Source organism: Aythya marila, assembly GCF_965140915.1.
Source record: "Aythya marila genome assembly, chromosome: 8".
Classification (NCBI taxonomy): domain Eukaryota; kingdom Metazoa; phylum Chordata; class Aves; order Anseriformes; family Anatidae; genus Aythya; species Aythya marila.
The window spans coordinates 15,559,947-15,584,092 of NC_139049.1; the positions used below are offsets into that span (position 1 = coordinate 15,559,947).

General features: G+C 38.2%; 1 protein-coding gene across 4 annotated transcripts in view; it reads right to left on the reverse strand.

The window, feature by feature from the left end:
• The window catches only part of HMCN1 (hemicentin 1), a 194,409-nt gene that overhangs the window by 64,509 nt on the left and 105,754 nt on the right, over positions 1-24,146 (reverse strand). For all 4 annotated transcript variants that reach the window (XM_082766273.1, XM_082766274.1, XM_082766275.1 and 1 more), the window contains exons 37-47: positions 23,272-23,373; positions 21,697-21,873; positions 18,777-18,928; positions 17,853-17,976; positions 13,661-13,836; positions 11,994-12,090; positions 9,806-9,928; positions 7,837-7,998; positions 6,858-7,139; positions 5,518-5,685; positions 2,205-2,318 (exon numbers count right to left, since the gene is read on the reverse strand). In XM_082766273.1, the coding sequence (XP_082622399.1) occupies positions 2,205-2,318; positions 5,518-5,685; positions 6,858-7,139; positions 7,837-7,998; positions 9,806-9,928; positions 11,994-12,090; positions 13,661-13,836; positions 17,853-17,976; positions 18,777-18,928; positions 21,697-21,873; positions 23,272-23,373 (1,677 nt within the window). The remainder of the gene's footprint in view (positions 1-2,204; positions 2,319-5,517; positions 5,686-6,857; positions 7,140-7,836; positions 7,999-9,805; positions 9,929-11,993; positions 12,091-13,660; positions 13,837-17,852; positions 17,977-18,776; positions 18,929-21,696; positions 21,874-23,271; positions 23,374-24,146) is intronic.

Sequence of the window (24,146 nt, forward strand, 5' to 3'; positions counted from 1 at the left end):
CGATAATATGCAGAATTCATTGTTAAAAGAGAAAAATAGTACGATACATGTGATCTTCCATACTAATGAAGAGTGCAAACTAGAGTAAGGGAAAATGAAAAGTTAAAAGAGATTTGAATTTCAGTTAAAAGAGATTTCAAATTTGAAGCAGCAAAAATGCTGCTTCAGCACATCGAGAAGTTGGTTTCTGAACAGGACAAATGGCAAGATGAGGGTTAGCAGAATTTAGTATGCAGGAAGATGTGGCCGGTACTGGCAATTTTACCCCCTTGTAGTACAGTTATGATCACATATGATACGTGTCCTAGTGTTCAAATATGACAAGACAAAGATGCATCAACTGGAGGAATTAGATGGGATAAAATATAACCTATGATTATACAGGTCAGGACATAAGTCTGGCCAGAAGTTAGTATGCATAAACAGAGCAACTCATCACTTTGGCCCCAAAACAACACAGTAAGATGTCGACACATTTCAGAACTAAAACAAAGCCACACCAAATGTTTTGCAAATATGTAAGTATTAGGCTTGTTACACCAAGCTCTCCATGCAATCTGGCTTGCCTGTTGCACCTCCTATACCAATTTAGAGAAACACCAGGATGTCTCTGTATGGTTCCTATTTACAGTGAGCTGGTGAATAGTCTGTGTCAACATCAGACCACATTCCTGTAACTTTCCTCTAGAAGGACAAAGAAATTACTGGGGGGAGGGAAGAAGAGACTGAACAAAGGAATTTTCCACTTAGCCCACTTGAAATCAGCTTCACTGAGCATTTGTCTTCAAGGCAAACAAAGCCTATGCAAGAGAGATTCCCAGAAGCATCATGAACACCCTGCTACTAACACCTTCCAAAGAAAACAGTAAAACAATGAATGCTTTTCAGTGTTTATACATCTCTTCCATTCTACCAGACTTACACTTCCATGAGCTCATCAAATAAACATGAACTGACATGAAAATAAGTTATCATTTACAGACTGAATATGCGTAAGTCAGCTGAAGGCAAGGCAAACTGATAGCACTCAAGAGCTTAAGGCACTTGGAAACTTAAGGCAATTTATATACAGTAATGCTGCAAGACAACTTCCATCAGGCCTGCTAATCATTGATATAAATAATAAATAGCTACTAAACCATAAAGCAGGAAGTGGGAGGGGAATTAAGTAATGTGACACAAATTCACATTATGAGTTCCAAACAGCCTTTAATAAGCCTGCTGTGCTTGTATAATACGCTAGCAGGGTCACCCACTACTACCACACTTAGCTATTTGCTTTACAATACCAAAAGCTCCAAGAATTGAAAATTTCTGCTGGATCAGAGATCTGTTTTTCAAAATTGATTCCATCTCCAGTGTTTAATCTCCCTGTAGGCCCTGGCTTTGCACTCACATCTTTGTTGCAACAGATTATCATCATGCAAGTCAGCGATACACATTACACCCAGTGCTGATTTTAATTCATGAGCATCATCATACAGAGTTGCACTCTTCTGCCTTCAAGCATTAGGTGCAACAGACAGAACAAGAACAGTTTACGTGGTTTTCTGAGGCTGTAGTTTTTTTTCAACTTTAAAACAGCTTAAATTCAGGCTGATGCCAAAGGAAACAGTGCTACTTCCCTGACCACTCATTCTTGTCATCTTCCTTTCACCAACACTGGCATTTACAGGCTATGTGGTGAACAAGCAGGGAACCGACCTGGCTGAAAACTAACCAGACCAGGAAAAAACAACCTCCCCACTTTTCCAGATCACCTATAATCTGATTCACTTTGTTCATCCTATCCAAGGCATAGAGAAGCTATGAGCAACAAGCAACTGAAGGAAGGGTGGGAATCAGGCTGTAAGCATCCCCCCAACTTCCATGATACTGAAATAACAACGTAACTGAAGCCAGAGGTATGTTGACACAGATCCTTTTCAGAAAAGGACCAACAAACCACAAAATCTAAGTAACTGCCAGTTATTCTAAATTATGCCTGGAGAATCCTAGTTTTTAAAAACTAAGAACACAGCAAATTCACATGTAAAAGCAATTTCTCTTTAACACCTGATTTTCCAACCATGTTATCAGATGCTTCTTTCTTTCCCCTAAGGACATTTATTTTGGCATAATGATTTTTTAAATACCAGCAAAATATACAGTATAGCCCTGTATCTTTTCTTCTTCTATTGTAACAAAAATTATCATGTACCTACCTAGAACAGAAAGGTCAAAATCCTTCCTTGCTTCTCCTGCAGCATTGGTCACTACACAAGTATACTGCCCTTCATTTGATACAGTTGTGTGTGTCAAACGGAGCGTTCTACCCCCTGAGAATGAAAAAAATGTAGAATTATTAAAGTTCTGCTCCAACCAACCTGCTCCCAAATTGTTAGCTCCAATTTCTTATGTTTTACTTAAATTTACAGGAGTATTTTCCTCTTTTTAATGTGCTTATTTTTGTTATACAAGGAATAACGTAAACTGACCTTACTCCTACTCCCATAACTGCTGTGTCCCTGTGCAGCTCCTCAGCTTCCCAGTATTTTTAGACCCATGCTTTCCATTGATTATGATACTCTTCCTATCCAGTAATTGCCAAATTACCCTGACACATCCCTTCTCCCTCCATTCCCACACCTTTATTTTTTTTTCTTCAATCAATTGTTTTCTGGAAGAAATCAACAGATCAAATTAAAATCACTGAAAACTTGCAGAGAAAGAGCATGCAGAGAAAATGCAACCTGCTCTAGACAGGTCACAAACTATATACAAACACATCAGAGGTACAGCCCACTCGAAATTCATTGGTTCAGTGCGGACACTGGATATATCAGGTACACTGTGTCTGCAATATGCAGGATTTGTGCACATTCCTTCTATGCAGGAAATCGTGACAGAATAGTCTAAGACAGCAGGACTTTTGCTTACCTAAGTACTTTGCTGTACTGGAATCTACATGACTGTACAGGAAAAATAATAAAGCAGAGAGAGAAAGAGACAGAGTGATGTACACAGAAAAATAAGTCTATTTTTATAAACACATGCATACACTTATATGGTTGACCAGAGGACCCCACTTCAACCTAGCAGCAAAACTTCTCATTGCATCCTTTTGGCAGAGGAACGAGCATTTAAGTGTAAAAACAAACATGGTGGCCATCCCTTACCCTTTTCCACTTTCTCATCAGCTGCTCTCACATTAACAATCATTACCACACAGAACACTACATCTAAACTGTTTGTCTGTGGATCTCTACTGGGTCTCATTACCAGGATGTATCCCACAAATTTATGTTCCTGGTCACGTGCTTTGAAGGAAGAAACTTAACCTGCTTGATGGATAGATTTCTTTCACTGAAGAAATTATACCTGCTGGACTGAGGAAGGCTCTGTTCTTGCAGTCTCATGTCACCCTGATCCCTTCTCCCACCCATACCCTGAACAAAGCTACGTAAGACTCAAAATGAAACAGACACCTGCCTGTAGGAGAGTAACTTTCCATGATTTCACACACTTGCATACCCAGAGCTCCCGTGCTGAGGCAGGATATGATTCTTCACATTCAGCTACAACTTAATAAAACCGTCTCTCCTTTTTAAAGCTAATATGAAGCTTAATGCACAGTCTGCAAAACAGCAGATGTGGTGGCATAGTGAAAACTTTTTTTTTCCCCTAAAGGAACCATATCAAGTATCTCCAAAAGGAAGCAGCAGCATAGTATCTGAATTAACAGACAGTTGCCAGCAGTGTGTCCACACATTTAAATCATCTGCAATGCCAAGTATGTTTTCAATCAACAGAACTGAAATATTGCTTTGGCAGAGTATTTTACCTCTTAAATATTAGTCAGTTTTTGTTGTTGTTGTTTTTCTTACAGCTATACAAGCACAAAGGGAGTCTCAAATGCCATGTTGGTCACAGATCACTACCACAATATGTAGATTTCCAAAGAACTATATGAAAGCATGAAGTTTGCTGGAAAACAAAGCACTGAGTTCTGGCTTGCTTCCCCCCTCCCACTGCAGCTAACATTCAGAGACAATAAACATCTACTTGTGTCTCACCCTTCCTGACACTGCAATCCGGGTGGTGATATTAGTGTGGGTGTAGAAATCAACAGAGTAGGAACAATCAAGCCCAGAAAACATTGGTTTTTGTTGATGGCAACTATGCACCAAAAGGAATGCACACTAACTCAGATACTGCATAATAATCAGACACCACCACCCCTTTTTCCATGTGCCATAATTAAAAATAGGAAAGAAGAAAACAGGGCTACATGCAACGTCAAAAGTTACACTGATGGAAAAAATGCCTGATAAATTCCAGCTTCAAATGCAGTCTTAGCTGAGCTTCTAGTTTCTTTACCTTTCTGATAGTTTTCTTATGTTCATGCTGTAGGATGGCTTGTCTTGCATGGTGGCTACGTTAGAATATTAGAAACTTTGTGAAAACTTACTTTCATGAGATTTATGGTGGCAAACCCAAAATCAAAGAAACATCTCTGTTGTTGTCTATATGTATCAGTTCTTAGCCAAAGGAACAGTCCACAAAGCTGATTTCCAGACACAAGAAGCCAAAGCAAAACATGTTGCCTGCTTGGTACACAACTTCCATTTTAATATCAAGGGTTGCTAACTCAATTTCCTATTTTAAACAAAAAAAAAAACACAACTGCAGCTGCTAGTCAAATACTCTCACTTCCCTACAGTATTGCAAGATGGTTTACAGAAACAAGTGCTAAGGCCTCTTATTTCACATGTGTCTGTCAATTGCTACTGTCATAAAAGGATGCTTGAACTAGTTCTTTGTAGGTTATGCCAGCTTGAAAAACGAGACCCCAGTGAATTGGGACTGTCATTCTGAACACCTGTCATACATTTCTCCAGATCCCTTGGGCTTCATACTATACTTGCTAATGAAATATTCTGTGCTGTCCTTGACTGATCACGCAATTCCAGCTTTTACAAAATGACATTCTGAAGGTCAGATTCAATTAGCTTCAGGGCTAGTAAGTATTTACATGCATTAATTGCTGAGGCTCATGAATAGATTTCCATTTGTTTTTATATACAGACACAGAGAAATGAAAGATGTATTTTGTTTATGGTCATCTGTATTCATCTGAGGGGCGAGGAAATGTCATATTATAGCTTTCTATGTATCAGCACTGACAAATACATCTCTATCTGACGTATTTCTGGAAACACAGATACTGGACTGACATACAGCTAGAACTATGGCTTATTCCATGACAAAGACTGAACAGTTACCACACCTTTGACCCACGCATGTAAAGTTTGGTAACAACTTACACAGTTTACTTTAACTATTTGATAGGCACTTCAACATGATCTGATACAATTTACTGAATAGCTTGGATAACAGTTTCTTTTCTCTCCATGTCTTTACACGATTATTAAATGAAACTTTCTTCCATGTGAAATACCTACAGTACAGATTCAGAAGGCTCTTCACTCCGTTCCCTTTTTCAAAGATAACTACAGCTTTAAATATGTGCTGTACCTGAGAGGATGCGCACTGAGCTGTTCAAAGTGACAGGCCAGCCATTCTTGAGCCATGTTATCGATGGCAGGGGAATTCCCGAAGCTTCACAAACCAGAGAGATGGGATTCTTCTCCACAGTGCTGATGTTCTCAGGCACCTGCAGGTCACCAGCAATACTTGGGGGAACTACAGAATAAGAGAAAAGTTACTTCAAAACAAATCAAAAAAGCTTTTGCTCTCAAAACATTCTGTCAAGCAAATAATAATTCACTGAAGCTACGATAAACTTGGCAAGGGAGGATCAGTGCAAAACTGAGATTTATTACAATAATGACTTTTCTTTTTAAACGGTGCAACTGCATGGAAAAATTAAAATTTAATTCTACCAGTACTATTACCTTTATCTAAAGCCTTAAGGCACCTAACGAGTAACAGTAGTTCTGTCCATTCTACATTAATTATAATTTCCAGTATCTAACAGAACAATACGGAAAATTCTAACATTGTCAAAAGTACATTTTTTTTTCTACCTAATTTTTCTGTCTAAAGACACTTGAAAGCCTCTGTGATACAGTGGGATTTGCAGAGGAATATTGCAGCTAAACCCCTGTAATCTGATCTCCTGATTCAGTCGCATAGTAACTCCTGAAAGGAGTATCTCCCTTTCTTAGGGATAGAACTCCCTTTCTTTCTTGGTTTTATCCTTTCAAAACATAAATATTCAGAGTTATATGAGGCATAAAAAAACACATGCAAAAAAATGTTCCATTCAAGTTATAGTGGCTGTACCATAGCATCATGCTATAATCCATTCCATCAAGTAATTTTTAGTAATTTTTAAGTAAAATTACAGCAATGAATTATAGTTGGAGGTACCATCTTAAATTCTTCTGAGAGTAAAAAACAAGAGAACTTGTCTGTTAGATACTTGGAATACTGTCTATATTCATGACTGTCTTCTGGTAGAGGCCACACGTAAGGTGTTCTTGGTTAAACCTTAACTTCTATCTCCCAAAACCCAATAGAATATTTCCTACCATGAAACTCACCCTAATATCATATGAAATTGTACTGTATCTTGCTTTTCTCCTCAGAGAAAAGCAAGATACAGTAGCTGGGGGGAAATTTCTTGGGAAATACAGTAGCTAGGGGGTAGATTGATATTCACACGGACGGAGGTAAGATTTTAATTGGATTTGGATTTTTGTAATACATCTGCAATTGAAACTGCATTATGTATAATGCCTGCAATAAACATGGTTTGCAAATTTAGCTACACAACTATTTCTTGAATATCCTTGGGTGAACTTAAAGGTCTACTTTGTTTGTTATGTATGCCCCACTTTTTGCATACTCACCATGAACATTTAGATCATATTTTCTGTCAGACAGCCCTGCCACATTGACAGCAACACAGACATAGCGGCCTGTGTCTGACACCTGGGCATTTCTCAGTTGAAGAAAGCGACCATTATGAAGTATTCCTATGTCCCTTCCACTGACCAGCGGATGGCCATCCTTCATCCATGTTACTGCTGGTTCTGGAATACCCTGAACCTTGCACTCCAAAGAAATTTCATTTCCCTGGGTGACAACCACCTCTGAAGGGTGGCTACCACTGTTGAATATAGTTGGGCGAACTACAAAAGAAAAAGAAACACAATTTACAAGTCAACTAGAAGCTACTTTTCAGAATATTCACCTGCTTCTGAAAAGAGCAGCAATCAAGCTTGTCGGATGAGCATTTTAATGAAGACAGTTATTGCAGGCCACTACTGCTAGCCCAGTTAGGGGCACTCTGCAATTCATAACATTTTCCACGGAGTTGAGAAGTGACAAATAACCTCTCTTTCCTGCAGCCCACAAAATAAAAGTGTTGTTAAAGTAACTTACAGGCGATTTTAAAAATAAAAACAGGAAAATAACTTGAAATTTTAAAAAAGACTGCTCAATATTCTGTCAATCCATCCATATTTTTTGAGATTATCTTCTTCATGGGATTGTTTAAAAATACCTTGCTTTATTTCTGACTGAAAGACAGAATTAGCAGTAAAACTGGAAGATCTAAGCTCAACTAGTTGTTATCACTAATACAGTGACAAGAAACAGTGCACTAAGTAAAGGGGGCTATATCCCTGTAATCATCTCTGGTCAAATGCATTTTAAACAGATTTCTTGGTCAAACTCCAAGTCCAAATCATAAAAATTATATTTACTTATCTCCTCTGAGTATCTTGCATTTGTTCCAGAGTAGACATTTTGCAGTTTAACATCACTATACAGATGACACTTTCATAATGCACCTTTTTCAGAACAGAATATTTAATGGTAACTTACTGTATACTTGCAAACTGTATTCTTTCTTTGCACTTCCAGCTACGTTTGAAGCAATACAAGTGTAAGATGCAGCATCAGACTTCTCAGCAATTGAAATCTGCAATTGCCTGCCTCCAGATAATATCCGTACTCTTCCTGAAAGGTCAGCCACAATTGGAGAGCCTGCAAGAGACATTCTTTCAGATAAAAACACAGAGAATAGTAATGACCTTGCTCAGGTGGTGTAAAGTCCACTGGCTCATTTAAAAATTACAGAGCAGCACAATTGTCTATTTTAGAACTGCCGTATCAGAGTTTCCCTGGACATCGGAAACCTTGTAGGTAGATTCTGAGGACTTCTCATATTAATTCCTGACTGCATGACACAGAGCAACCTGAGCTAAAGCACAGTAACTTTCGCCATGCTTACATACATCCAAAGTGTCTTGGACACTTCCACAAATTCAGTATCTTCAGTAAAACCTGACTTGTTGCACATATAGTATATGATTGTCTCAGCCAGCCCAGCCAGTACAGCACATCTTACACCTATGTGATGTAGTCTGCACTCCCAGACCATCTGCGTATTGTGGCACATGGCACATGTGAATACACTTCTGCTCAGCAGAAATGGTACAGTCGCAGCTCAGCAAAATGATGTGACATTCTCTGAGCAGAATTTTCAATCTTGGAGACCTAAGATTGGGCAACTATCATCACCTTTATAAACTGCAGGGAGATTTTGTGACAGCAAGAATACACCTCCCACTGATTATTCCTACAAGCTGAATTTCCATTTCTCAGTCACACATTTCAAATCCTCCCTCCGAAAATGTGCACTACATTTCAAAGGTGATGATTAATCTGGCTCCTGCATAACATTGAAAATTGCACTACTTTCTCACCGCCCTTCAAGAATTTCAAGCAGGTTCAAGTTTACTTTCTGCAATTTAAGCGTACATACTTCAGCACTGAAATACATTATTATAACATCTTATAGTGTCCCTTTTTTGGCTTCCAGTAGAGAGGGTTTAAAAAGAGCTTGATAAAATTAATTTTCTCTGAAAATTTTCAGCAGTAAAGAAAGTGTTTTGTAATTAAAATCTGCTCTTTCTACAAGTCATAATTAAAGTAGGCACACACTACTCTGAAATGTACCTTCTGAAAAAAAAAAAAAAAAAAGATAAATAAGATAAGATTGATTAATAACACAAAAATTACCATACTGGAAGAATTCATCATTTTACTTTGTCTATTATTCTGTCTTCAACAGTGCCCATGCTTAAAAGAAGGTAAAATACCTACTTTCATAAGAACACATTTGTCGATGATTACTTCAAACCCTAAAGCAAAAAGGTGTGAAGACTACTCTTAAATATTACGATGGGATGAGAGAAAGGTTCAGCAAGCCCCCAAAGCAACTGCTATGCTAGATGCATTTTCATCACTTGGCTGTGTGCTACAGCTGCAAAAATCAAAGTAAATTTTGAGGAGACATCTATGTTATGCAAGTGGATCACAAGGTAGAGACCCCCAACTCAGTCCCACAGTACAGCACTGTGACTCAGAGCCACGCCAGCTGGGATACATGAATAACTCTTGAAGCTGTCCCACTGCACTGTGCAACAAGTAAGTGTATTAAGAGGGTTTAAGTGCTTCACTAACATATATAAACTGTCCAGTTTTAAGTCAGCTCAGGAATCTCTGCACTGCACTGTGTTCCCTCCTCCCCTCCTCCCCCCAACACCTTTAGAAATAATGGCATCTAGGCTAAGCACATGTGAGTTAGAGAATGACATAATCTACTGCTGTAGTTTATTTTACTCAATATTGGGATTGTTTAGCTGGCTACATGTTTGTACTCCTCAGAACACACCACCTAAAATGTCCACAGGAAAAAAAAAAAAAAAAAAAAAAGGAAAAAAATGGCAAGTCAGAATTATCACATTTGCTTTACAAAAACAGTTTACAGAAATGGATGGTTACTCACCATTCTTTTTCCAGGTAAGACTAGGTGGTGGGATGCCACTAGACTCACATATCAGGCTTATCAGGCTCCCTTCAATTGCTGTCAGCTGAGAGATATTATCTGAGCCATAAATACTTGGTGACACTGAAAAGAAATACCAAATCAGTTCATCATTTGAAATAAAATGGTATCAGCCAACAGTATAACCAAACTGACCTTAAAACAAAACTGTCCCATTGTGCTCTGAAGAAATTACAAGGATCGCATTCTCTTCCTTCTCTTCCTTACCATGCAAACTAGACCCTGCCTGAATAGGGAATATACTTACGAACAACTGCATCTATCTTTCCAGCCTCTGAGGTCTGGTGTATGCATAGGCTCTACTTCTCACTGGCTTTTGAATAGACTTCCCAGTACAGAGCCATTTCTGTGAATTACGTAAACTGACTTTAAGAGGCTGCCCTGCTCATAGCCTTAGCTCATAAACCTAAATCATATGTCAGAAAATAACTTTTAAAATTCAGCCAGTTTCTCCCTTGAATTTATATGGCAATATACTGGCTGCCACATGCAACATGAAGGTCCCCAACCCTTCAACTGCCCTACTATTGCAGACTGCCAGTTTTGTTAAACAGCTCTGTGATTGTAAGCCAGTTGCAGACAAAAGGGACCACTGTTTTCAGTTTCATTCTCAAGGACTTTAGTCCAGTCATTAGGGAAGGGATAATTGCCTTCTTGAAATGGAGGAACCATTCTCTTTAGATGAAAATAGTGCAGGTAATACTTGAAAAGAGACCAAACAAAGCAGAGGAGAATGTAGGCTGACAATAGAGTAAAAGTTCGCTAGTGAACAACTTAACCAGTGCATTTAAAATGCACATGACAGTAGACAGCTTCTCCTTCTGACACTTTAGACTAACTTTTTTTTTTTTAGCCACGACCAGATGTATGGGTTTCAGAATGACTGACTGCAAGCAAAGAGCTTTATTGTACTGGACTGGCTTCAACCTTTTATTTTGTCCTGCTTCAAGTCACAAAGTTTGTGCCATTCTCTGAGGAGGTACATCTTACATCTAACACATGGGCTGTTTCTTCTAGTTCTGGAACCAGAGTTAGCCCTCAGGATCTCATCAGTCCTCAGTAGGATACATTTCCTGGATTTAAAACTTAGAAATATGGCAGGCAGGACTTTTGGTGCCCGGGTGTAAACAAAGACTAATTCTAAACAGTTACCCACAGATGACTTTCACAGGCAACTTTTGGTTTCTATTAAGTTTAGTCCATCAAAGCTGCTAACTAGCAAAGAATTATCCCATCTCTCAAAACCCTACAGAAATGGTCTCACTGCACAAAAGAATAAACCCTATTCCCTCCTGCACTAAAGGTCCTTTGCAACAGCACAAATCTTACAAATCTGAGGAAGGAAGAGATCTGAGATGATGATGACAAGCTCAGTATATGGACATATACTTTAGCATGGAAATATCACATGGCCTTGTATGATACTATAATGTCAACCCCTTAATTTAAACACCAAATAAATAATGACTTTGTTCTGTACTAAGAATTTTAGTTTCATCATTACAAACCCTGTTAGATAAGTCTAGCTTTGTGATTTAAAAGCAATAAATTAATTTGCAATAGCAAATAAGGTGTATTTCAACACCTTATATAGTGACAAAGTAATGGTGCAGGAAAAGCTAACAAAAATCAATGGTTTAAATAAATATCATATGCTACATTCATCATGTACTCATAGAAACATTGTACTAATGCTATTACTATGATTTAGATCTAGAAATTTTGCTGAGCAAACAAAGCTAGGTAAAATAGTTTGGTTTTCTTTTTAGATATGAATTTCCATGCTTCAGCATTTAGAAAAGTTGGAGGTTGGTAAGTTGCTCTGTATGAGTGCACAAACAGGAGCTGGATACAAAGCCATTTAGTTTCTGCTCTAAACTATCATCATGCGTGCAAACCCAATCTGACAATGGCCTACAAAGTAGCTGGTATTAATTTAGAATCTAACCAAAGCAATTTGGAAAATGCATGCACTTTCTTTAAACTGTTAACTACAGCAAATATAATAATGTCACCCTGCACGAACCTCAGCTTTTATGTATTTATGAACTACAGAAAATTTCAGTGTCTCACATCATAACTCCACTCTGAGCTTCATTCCCATTCCTGGAATAAGCTTAAATCTTACCCCAAATATTAACATTATAGTTCTTTTCAGTTTTTCCAGCAACATTTGTCGCTTCACAAGTGTAACGGCCAGTATCCTGTACTTGAGCTCCTTCAATCTAGAAAGAAAATAAAAATCTGGGTTTTTTCTTTTTGCATTGTTGTACAGAGAAGTTACAGGGAGAGGTTGCTCAGTATTTTTGTGTTGCTATAGGTCACAGCCAACACGGGTTCACAAGGAGTAGGTCCTGTTTAACAAATTTAATTTCCTTTTATAAGATCACCCATCTGGTCAATCAAATAAAGCCAGCTGATGTAATCTTTTTGGGTTTCAGTAAAGCTTTCAATATGGTTTTCCATGGGATCCTACTGGACAGAATGTCCAGTATACAGCTACAAAAAAAACCATCATGCAATGGGTGAACAGTTGGCTGATGGGCAGGGCTCAAACGGTTATGGTAAATGGGGTCACATCGGGCTGGTGGCCAGTCACCAGTGGGGTCCTCCACGGCTCTATTTTAGGGCCAGTTCTTTTCAATGTTTTCATAAATGATTTGGATGTAGTACTAGAAGGTGTTTTGAGTAAATTTGCTGATGATACTAAACTGGGAGGAGTTGTTGACGCTGTTGAGGGTGCAAAGGCCTTGCAGAGAGATCTGTACAGATTGGAGAGCTGGGCAATCACCAACTGCATGAAGTTTAATAAGAGCAAGTGCCGGGTCCTGCACCTGGGACGGGGCAACCTTGGCTATACGTACAGACTGGGGGACGAGACACTGGAGAGCAGCCCCGCAGAGAGGGATCTGGGGGTTTTGGTGGATAACAAGCTGAACATGAGCCAGGAGTGTGCCCTGGCAGCCAGAAGGGCCAACCGTATCCTGGGGTGCATCAGCACAGTCGGTCGAGGGAAGTGATTGTCTTGCTCTGCTCTGTGCTGGTGCGGCTTCACCCCGAGCACTGTGTGCAGTTCTGGGCACCACAGCACAAAAAGGACATGAAACTGTTGGAGAGTGTCCAGAGGAGGGCTGCAAAAATGGTGAAGGGCCTGGAGGGGAAGATGTATGAGGAACGAGTGAGGTCACTGGGCCTGTTCAGCCTGGAGAAGAGGAGGCTGAGGCATGACCTCATCATGGTCTACAGCTTCCTCATGAGGGGGAGTGGAGGGGCACGTATCGATCTCTTCTCTTTAGTGACCAGTGACAGGACCCACAGGAATGGAGTCAAGCTGTGACATGTAAGGTTCAGACTGGATATCAGGAAAAGTTTCTTCACCGAGAGGGTGCTCACACACTGGAACAGGCTCCCCAGGGACACAGTCACAGCACCAAGCCAGTCGGAGTTTAAGAAGGCTTTGGACTGTGCTCTCAGTCATATGGTCTGAATTTTTGGGTAGACCTGTGTGGTGCCAGGAGTTGCCCTCAATGATTCTTGTGGGTCCAACTCGGGATATTCTATGATTCTAAGTTTTAATTTTTATGTTTACATCTGTCTCCCTAAATAACAGAGGAGCACTCCTGCAAAACCTCTATAGAAACATCTAGTTGTCTGTGATCTCTCAGTCCTTATCTACAGTTCTCTGTTGCACCAGAGGGCCTGATGCTACCCAGCCTCTAACACATATCTAGCACCATCATGATGGGGATACTCCCCAGGAAGCAATCACTGCTGAAGCCTGACCACCCAATTTACCTTCAGTACACTTCCATCTTCAGAGATGCTAAGACCTAGTTTCTTCAGCAAGGGTCGTCCATCTTTGAGCCATGTCAGCACAGGTGGGGGAACAGCATTGCTCTGGCAGAGCAGCTCCATTGTTTCGCCGATGAGTACAGAGACATTTTGTTCCTCTCCCATGATGTTTGGTGGAACTATAGCAATAAATCAAAACAAAGGACCTTTGAGCATTGCAGACTCCCCAGAGTAAGACATACTGTAGAGCTAACAAGTCTTCATTTAATGAAAACAAAGTGGCAGTTACTACCTTTTTGACATAGACCTTAAGTTTCCTTTAGATCTCAACAAGCACCAAAATAATTTTGTTACCAACAGAATATCCTCTACACAAGATACATGCTTGTAAAATATAAACTATGGAGAAATTGTGTAGGTAAGCTAAGACTTGCAGAAAAATATATTTAGAAGGGAAAATCGCCATATTATATTATATATATATTAGAGAGAGAGAGAGAAAGAGAGAAATACACACCTGCTAAAATCACACACACACAAATAATAGAGAGAGTTAATGAGCATAAAGATTCACAAGATAATACTCAAACCAAGTAGGTTAAAATGTCTTAAAATGTTCCAAACAATGCCAGCATGCATAGTTGGCTCTAAGGAGAACTCTAAGAAGAATATTGTCCAAAGATGGCCAAATAAAGAAGACACAATGAGAATTTACATGTTTCCAGCCAAGTGAATGGGTTAAGAAATTAATCATCAGTGAGTCATAATTTATTATTACATTATTGTCTATTTGTTTTCTGTGCTGTCTGCTAGCTAAATATTGTGATTGTTGGCACTGAGCACTATATTTAAATTTGTGCAACAGTTGCAGTGGCAGCAAAAATTTTTATCACATTTCCAAATTACAGGGTAGAAATATCAGCTTTTGGAACAAATGTTGCCCATGTAGAAGACAAAAACACTTCTGGACATTGAAATTGCAGCCCATTAGCTGTTCTCAAGTGGTATAAAGATTCAAGAAAGTGAATACTTTTCCCTCATTTTAAAAATTAGCTGTTTTTTCCAAAAAACAAAGCAACTGAGAAGCAATTGAGAACTAAACCCTGGAACGCATCATGTGAGTAATTTTCCATTGAGAAAGTATTCATGGCTGGAGTTGAAAAGAACTCCCTAAATCAAGGAGGAAATATTACTGAAATATTACTGACAAGATGAGGTTAAATTAAAAGATTAATGACTGAAAACTCTTTGTCGTCCATGGCTTTGTGTCAATATTCACAGCTCAACCAAATGTTCTTTGGTAACAGCGTGCTGCATCACCGCTCACAGATTTTCAGACTTCCCGGCAGCTTTGAGTCGTTGACAAAACATTGCCACAGCAAGAGTTTTAAAATGTTTCAGCCTGAGATACACACACACTCTTAGAAAATTGTGAGAGTGCAGTAGGCCATCATGCTATGAGTTGTTGCTGCTTACTAGCAGCTCACCACTGGAAGTTCCCTTTCCCAGATCAGAGCCAGTGGGACAGTATCTGGGAGTGCTCATAATAAATTTAGTACATCACTAACAGCAAACTAAGAGTAGAAGTGCTTTTACTGGGCTGCTCAAACATGATCCAGAAGAGAACTCCTATTTGTGCTCTTAATGGCATGTATGTTCTTAAATCCTTACAGCAACCAATAGGGATTACCTTTGCTTTCTTGCAATTTAAAAATCTAAGGCACGCTCATTACAGACTCTTGACATTAAGACAACATTAGGTTTGCAATTTAAGATTTACAAAATCAAAACTTCTAGCAAGAATTAATTCATCTAGTTACATAGATCTGGTGAGATTTTTATACTCACAATGTACTAGAAACTGTTCAGTTCACCCAATAAAATGTTGACCAGGGCCAAATATAAAAGCCCTTATTGTCACATTTCCTTTACTTTTTATCTTTGCAATCCATTAGTCCAAAAATTGCATGTCTGATTACCCAAAATACATGGGTATGAAGGAGGGAAGCAGTGGAACTGTCCATGAGAAATACTCTGGGCTTCAATTTGAACAAAAAAGATATTGAATTAATTAGCACACATGAGATTATAAAATGTCCCAAAGCAGTACTCAGTAAACCAGCAATACAGTTCTCAAGATGTCCTGAAAAATAACACTAACAATAAAGCTTTGTTTTTCTTGCACAGGAAGTACTCAGCAGAGCAGCTGATTTCACAGTTTGGAAATAATTTAGGGAAAAGTCTGGTCTCAGTGGATAAGAAATAGAGTAACTGAAAAAAAAAATAAATCTGTTTATCTTACTTTCTTTGTAGAATTCACAAAGGCCTAGATTCTTTACAAGTGTTGTGGAACTGAAAATTGGAAGCTAATCCATTACTGCAGAAGGCAAATTTATTTTCCAAACATTTTTCCACCAATTACTTTTCCTCTCAGCTAAATTAACTGAAATGTATTCAAAAGGAAACTGAGTTTATAAAACATAGAAAGACAGATACTACATCATTTGTTTCTGAAGGAATAAGGTTTGAAATTAATCTTATTATGCTCATGGCAACTATACATTATCCAGGCTGTTCCAACTCTTAGACTGGCTTAGTGTACCACTCATTTCTAACCACCTCAGCTCCAAAAGCATTCCAAATTATTTTCCTCCTGTGGCTTCTTAATTAGACTACCCATATGAGGTTAAATCCCAAGAGTGATATTACTTTTTGGTGACAGCCTCACTCAAGACAGCCCTGCAGCTGAGCTCAACCCTGGCCAGCTTCTGTTACAAGAGTAATTGCAAACACACACAACTTCTAACTCTTTTAATTTAATCTAGCTAAAAGGGACAGAGGTTCCAAAAAATAGAAGAGGAACAATAAGAAGATCCATGCTATTTCTGCAGTTATGTATACATATACACATGTCCTCAAACTGCAAAATGTACTTTAATATTCCTTGCTCTAGATTAAAATGTTCTAGCCCACTTTAAACTTGAACTTGCTGTGCCAGAATCCTGACTTTCTGAACTGCCTCTTGCAGATGAAAAAAGTAGCCATGACTCAAGTCACGAGTGAGTATCCTAACCACAATGCCTTTGCAAGTCTATTCTGAAAGCCAAACTTGAAAACAAATAACCAGACAAACTGTTCCTATTTGCCTAAGGAAACATCCAAACTTCTAACTCCTCTTGCAAGATTTTCCAGAGAGTCTGCTTACAGTTGCCATTAAGCTAGAGACTGGCAGACCAAAAACAGTTTTCTCCCAGCTGATCTATTAAAAGCAAAAGAGAACCCACAAAGATTCTTTTATTCCAAAACCTTCTCTCCATATCTGGTACTGTAAGATTTCTAAAACAAGTGGTAGATCATTGTTCATCCTCACTCAGCTGTCCAGGGAAACTTGAGACTTACTACCATCAAGCTCCCTGGCTTCCCTCCTGGCAGTACTTTTTGCTCTTTGGTGTGTGTACATCACCAGTGATCTCTTAAGAACAAAATACAAAAAGGCATCTGAAATCAGTCTCAAGAATAAGGAGGAAGCTGGAAATGTTACACAAAATGAGGAGGAAGAATGAATTTACATGAGTTCAGTCAAAGAGAATTCAAAATTAACTGCTTGACACAATTTGGAAAACTAGCAAAGCACAATAGCTAAAGAATTACATGTCCTGCTTTTTGAAAGAGACAAAGTTGACTGGTTGGGTTCAATATAGCTCTCTACAGCATCATTATTAGCACTACAAAAGTCACCACCATTTTGACAGGTGTAGTAAGGGCCTGAAAACAGAATGAAAACTTGAGATGCGTATGGCAAATTCACACCAACTCATTCTGGTAAAGACAACTGAGCTCTGGCCACAATAACATCTTTTGTCCATGTGATCTACATGTTATTCACACAAAGACAAATGTATTTTCTCCTAACATTTATAAATGAGCCTGTGTGTATGAAACATATAAATGCACTGCAACTATGTTTCTTCAAAGATACAAAAAAGAATACCCATACTTTAATACCTGACTGTATGCATATATAAACTTACATACAGGCACATACAAACACCTCCTAATCCCTTTGTCTTTCATTAAGAGTTGGAATGATTTTTCTTTATGGTTGTTAACCATCTGGGCCACATTGTGTTTAATTAAAGCTCCATAAGCAGTTTTCATTATTCAAAAAAAAAAAAAAAAAGTCAGAAAATCTCACCATAAACTCTGAGATCAATATCTCTTTGACTCTCGCCTGCAGCATTCACTGCAACACAAGTGTATTTTCCTGTGTCGCTGATCTGAGCACTGGTCAGTGCCAGGACTCGACCCCCAGACAGAACCTGCAATAGAAGCACACCACATTCAGTATACATGCCTCAAAGTAAAACAGAAGCAGAGAGAACCATTAGGTTTCATATCAAAACAAAATACTTGTTTTGCCATTGCTTCCCACAATCTATATTTTTACCTACACTCTTCCCTGCACTCCATTGTTCTTTTTTTTTTTTTTTTTTTTTTTTTTTCTTCTCACCAAGACATGCAAAAGCAAAAGTCTAACTTTACACAAGTCTTCATAAACTCCTGGCACTTAAAAGTCTTTGTAGGATCTGGATATTCCTCCCTCTCATTAGTTTCAAACATTGTCACATCTTCTGTCTGTGCCCCAAATGACCCACAGACTTACACAAATTTCCCCTCTCTCCTTTCAGATCATAAAACTGGCTTTAAAGGAGCAGTCATGCCTCCTCCTTTTAACTCAGAAGCATCTCCTTGCATCATAGTCTTCTTTTTTCCTCCCAAATTATTATTTTTTGTAATGAGATATTACCCAATCTTGGACTCTATGTATCTCTTCGGGATATAAATGAGGTCCAATTTACTCTTCTTGCCAGTAAGTAAAAAACTTGCCTATCTTTACTCAGTATGACATCATTTGAAAGAACCACCATGTTTCAACATATCCATAATGAGCACACTTCACACAATAATTACTGTAAACATGCCACAATATCCTAGAGCAAAAAGCCCTATACTCTCATTCCAAAACCTCCAAATTTTTAAGTTTCATTAAACTGCACAAGTTTTAAAGTCTCATACCAAAACAGGAAACAACACAGATGGCAGGATTTGAACCCAGTACCTGGAGTCCGTCGCTAAAGCTGGAAACAGGGCTACCATCTTTCAGCCACGTCAGAATAGGCGCGGGGATGCCTCTTGCTTCACACTCCAGTCGCACTAGATTATTAACCACCACTGCCACCATGTCATTGCTGCCAGAGATTGATGGTGGGACTGGAAAAAGAAAATAAATCTGGAGCTGCTACGTAGGAGTATAAATCACAATGAAATTAAATGGGATGCTTACTTTTGGACATTGTTTCTCTTTCTGCAAGGCACTCTGTTGTTGGAAAGATTTCTAATGTTACCACTACTGTCATTTGTTTGCTCTCTGCCAAATCCTGCTCTTTATTGACCTAAAAAGTCAGATAATTTCAATGAAACTACTGTGAGCAACGGTAAGCATGATTGGGCCCACAGCCCAGAGGACAGCTGTGAAACCCGGGAACCAGAACATAAAACCTGAAAATATTCCTTCAAGACTTTTATAACATTCCCTTTAGACCTCGTGAAAGGCATTAACAGTGGTGGAGATTAAAGAGGGAAGTATATAAGATAAACTGCATAAAGCAAATACATGCACAGAGTAATAAATCAACCTTGCAGAACTTACATGAACATTTACCAGATCAACCTGCATAACATCTTCCTGATGATAAAAATCATCTTAATGGAACATCTCAAAACAATTACTTTAGGTATAAGGTCTAGCACATTTTGCAGCACTACACTGAAAGAGGAGGCAGGAACATATCTAAGATTTCCAGTATATTTCTTTTGTTATTTCTGTGCTTCTTTCATTCAGGCTGTTCATCAGTAAGCAAGTGTGGGTGTAGCACTGATGCATGGTTATGGAAAGAAAACAGCTTTAAAATCAAAAAGCTGTTTTCAATATATAATCAACATTTGCATTTTAATGTGTAAGCGTTAGAAAAGGAAGATGGTTCATTTATCAGGAGAATTAAAGCTATTATTTGTTCCTACCAATTAAAACTTAGTGATGTAACTTTACTTTCACTGTCAGTCACAAAACATAATACTTGAACCCCGAGAAAAAACATTAGACTGGTGTGTTCTACTCATACATATCCTATGCCAGGAAAAAAAAAATCAGAAATTCTTTAACAAAAATAAGATATGTTAATAAATTCAGCAATTTGTAACAGCCTGTAACTCAGACTACCTATCCTTAGAAAAATCCAGTAATAGCAGAAAAGGTAGAAAAAACACAAGTGTGATTCTACAATCTTTTTTTCCATATATATGCACAGTTTCCCCATTTTATTTCAATAGCATTCATTGTTCTCAAATGCCTGAAAAAGTTCTAATGGTGAGAAAGGAGTGCAAAAATCTTAATACAATGACATTAGAAGAATAAGCTAAGCTGAAATTAAACCAACTTCCTTTAAATAGGCTTGCCCAGTTTCATTCAGTGTTAAGCCTGCAGTATCAGGCTTTATTTCAAAAATCAGTTGATAATTTCTACCATCGCTACTACACCCACAACAGTCTATTAATAACAGAAGTTGTTGAATGCAACCAACAATTGACCAAGATAGGTGCTTACTCACAATGCCAGCTGCCACACAAAAATCTAGAGCAGGCTTTCAGTAAATGCAGTGCAACTTTCTGTGTTCTCCCTTTAGTAGTTGTTCTTGCTTCTACCATTAACAGAAAAGAAAGCTTTCTCTTATCAAAATCAAACTCTAAATAAACTGGATGAGAACCTTGTTTCTGTGAAATCGAAGAAGCACTCCATTTTAAGCCCTGTACCACACAAGCTGAATAAAGTAGGTTCATGGATAACTGTTTCAGCTTCCTTTGATGCAATTAGCACTGGCTGCAACTGCATATATCCTATTCTGGAAGGGATTACAATTTTATTTCTCCTGTCTATACAACTAAGTCAGAGAGTATGTGATCCCCAGAAAACTCTGTACATATCTGCTGCAGTTCCACCACCCATAAGAAGACACACATATACTTGGGAGTTATTTTTCATTTATTGGTCTAACCAGAATAATGACCTTGGCTCTAAGTATTTCCTGGAAATTAATCACTGGGTGGGGTTAATTGCCTTTGACCATGTCTCGAGCCATCAGTTTCTCCCATGATGATCATTAATCCCATGGAAATGTATTGCCCAAGTCTTTATTTGTTAATTAACTTTAATAGGAACTACATACTGGGTATGCATATGAGTTGGGGACACTGGGCCAAATTTGGGACTCAATTTTGCATGGAAGACTCCCACTGAAAACCAGTTACATGCATATGCACGTATCAAAGATAAGAATTTGGATCAGGGCCTGATCCTAAATCCACTGAAATCAGTGGAAAAGCTCCAATTTGGCTTTTGATCAGGTGTCTCATGTCTACAAACACCCACACTTTCACTTCATCTTATTAGACAGTATATTTTTAAGACTGTTGGATTATGAAAGAACATTTGATTTGTGTCCTGTCTTTATCTACTGTAGGCTTTGAAGTAATCCCCAGCAAAATGCATCAATTGCAAGTCCTTCCAAATTAAGTGGAATATAAATACCTTTATATATATATATATATATATATATATATATATATATATATATATATATATATTTTAATTTATATTTACATATAAATATCTTATATTTATGTTTGTATTTTATAAATATTTTATTTATGTTACCTCAAGTGGTAATATAAATACATTTTCCACCAATCTGGTGCCTCTGCTCATTCTTCCTAAAATTTAATTCCCTCGCCATATCTTCCTAATATTAAAATAGTATTGGTAAAACAAACAAACAAAAGAAATTTTCTCACCTTGACCCCTGCCATATCTCTTCCAGTACAATGGTGTGCTGAATGATGGTAAGACTCCTAAGCAGACTTGAAACTTGAAAAGAGTAAAAGTGGTGCACATAGGTGTTTTTCACAAGTTTAGCAGTACTTACCATGAACCTGAAGATTGTAAAACAACTCAGCTGAGCCTGCAGCATTGACAGTCACACACTTATAAATGCCAGTGTCAGAGATCTGAGCTCCCTCAATCTGCAGAACCTGCCCTCTGTTCTGGAAAGTGGCACTTGTAGCACTGGTAAGTGGACGATTGTCTTTGTACCATGTGATAGCTGCATAATGGAATGGGAAAGTTATCACAAGAATTCCCCGTTATAAACAACAGGACCAAAGATTCTTCAAATTTTCCATCTGAATTTTCAGATACATAAAACTAACATTTATTAATTATAATGAATATATATTGATTTGTAAAAGTAAAAAGTAGCTAGGAAATGAGAAAATCAGCACAAAACATCTGTGCAAAATACTAACCATGCCTACAGGTCTCAATAGCACAAACTTGAAACTATCATACATGCACACAACGTACACGTGAAAATATGTTCTGAAGATAAAAAAAATAAAATAACACAAAGCATACTTAAAGGGGTCTACTCACCTCATACTAAGGTCAACAGAAGCTGTTTAAAAATAAACAATAATATCATTTTTATCTTTTACCCTAAAGTACTGCTACACTAAACTGAACCACCTGGAAAATTTATGGAGTCAAAACATGAACAGTCAAAACAAAGTTCATCTTGGAGGCAAAAAAAAATGAAAATGAAAACTGGAAAAACAGTATTATTTCAAAGCAATATATTATAGGAACCTAACAAAAAACGAGGAATTTCTTGCATCTCAGCCAAAAGATGGCACCCTCTATCAGCACAGTGCTGGTGCTAACCAATGCTTTACTGGCATCACTTCACTCTGCAGTTACATGAAACTGCTGCTTACTGAATCATTTTTTGTAACACAAGTTTTCTGTGAAAGACTCTCATTCAAGAAGTAGTCTGGCCTGACTGATGATGACCAAGGCTGTGTGCAAGGTTATAACTACACAAAGCATGAATAAAATAAACCACAAACAGATATATAGGGCCTGGTGTTCAAAACTGATAATATAAGGAGAACTCTGAAAATCCTAAGTATAATCTTATCATCTGGGTATGCCACAGAAAGCATGGCGCACACACACAAAACATTTGCATTTACGCATGCCAGGGGCCCAAACCAAACAGAGACTCCTATAAATTTAAACAGACTTTAGATAAGGTCCTAGATGTGGCCCCACTTGACAGGCACACTCAATACTAAGGTTATTGTTCTAAGTTTGCTCTACACTATAAAATACTATAAAATACTGACCTGACGAGTAGCTGTTTAAAGCGGATTTTGTAGAAGACTAACCATATTATTGCCTATGGAGCAGGCACTACTGTATGCTTGAGGGTGTAGTTTATCCTTCTGGTTTTGATTTATTTTACTAAAAATAGTGAATTCCTCAATATTTATTCCACATCACTCAATATATTGGCATTTCCCATCATACAGCGTTTAATACTTCATAGCTAGTTTCAATACCACAAAATTAACTTCATATTCAGAATACCTATTATTTTCAAAAGACATATAAAAGCAAATACATGCTATCAGCCTTTCTTCATGTTCTCAAAGGTGCATACCTGGCAGAGGGTTCCCAGTTGCTCTGCATTCAAGATGGATTGGATTATTCACGACCACTGTTTCATTTAACATTTTCCCTGCATCCTCCAGACTGGGTGGTTCTGGGTAAAAACAAAAGTATTAGGTTTTCATTAGTTCAGCCACCCAGTTGGCAAAGCTTCCAATCGTAATCTGCCTTCTGAGAAACTCTAGGCAATTAATTGCCCAAGCTTTAACTAACTACTGGGTGACTAAGAAATTTCTCAAGAAACTGCACCTTTGGAACTGGACTGCTTTCATTATATAGCCTCATTAGTGTTAAGAGGAATAAAATGTGTAAAATGTGGGTGGGTTTTTTTTGGGGGGGGAGGGTGGGGGGGGGGTGTCAGGAAGAGAAGGCAGGGAAAGTGATTCTTAAAAATGGACTTGTAAGAAATGGGTGCACAACACAGAACAGCAGTTCTTCCAAGGTGGCAAGGTCACTTGAACTGGTAATATTAAACCGAATGTTGTACAGTGCTTTAACAAGGCAAGACTCTGTATTACTGGTATCTGTAAATTTGGAATGTGCCATAAACACCAGACAGTGACACTCTGAACGTGAAGATCACAAGCAAAATTTGTGAGCATGGGACTGACACCAAAATCAACTATGATGCAATTATCAGAATATAAGATGAGTGCAGCTTCTCTTTCCAAGTCTCATTCAGGGAGATACTGAAATCTTATTTCTGTTTCAATTTAACATTTCCCAGTTACTGATTCTGTTTGGCACTTAAAGTCCACATAATCATACTCATGAACACTTTGCCACAGTCCATCATCACACCTCCTGTATCCTTTGAGAACTGAGTCACATCAAGAATGCACGACACTTCATGACCACTTCTGAGGT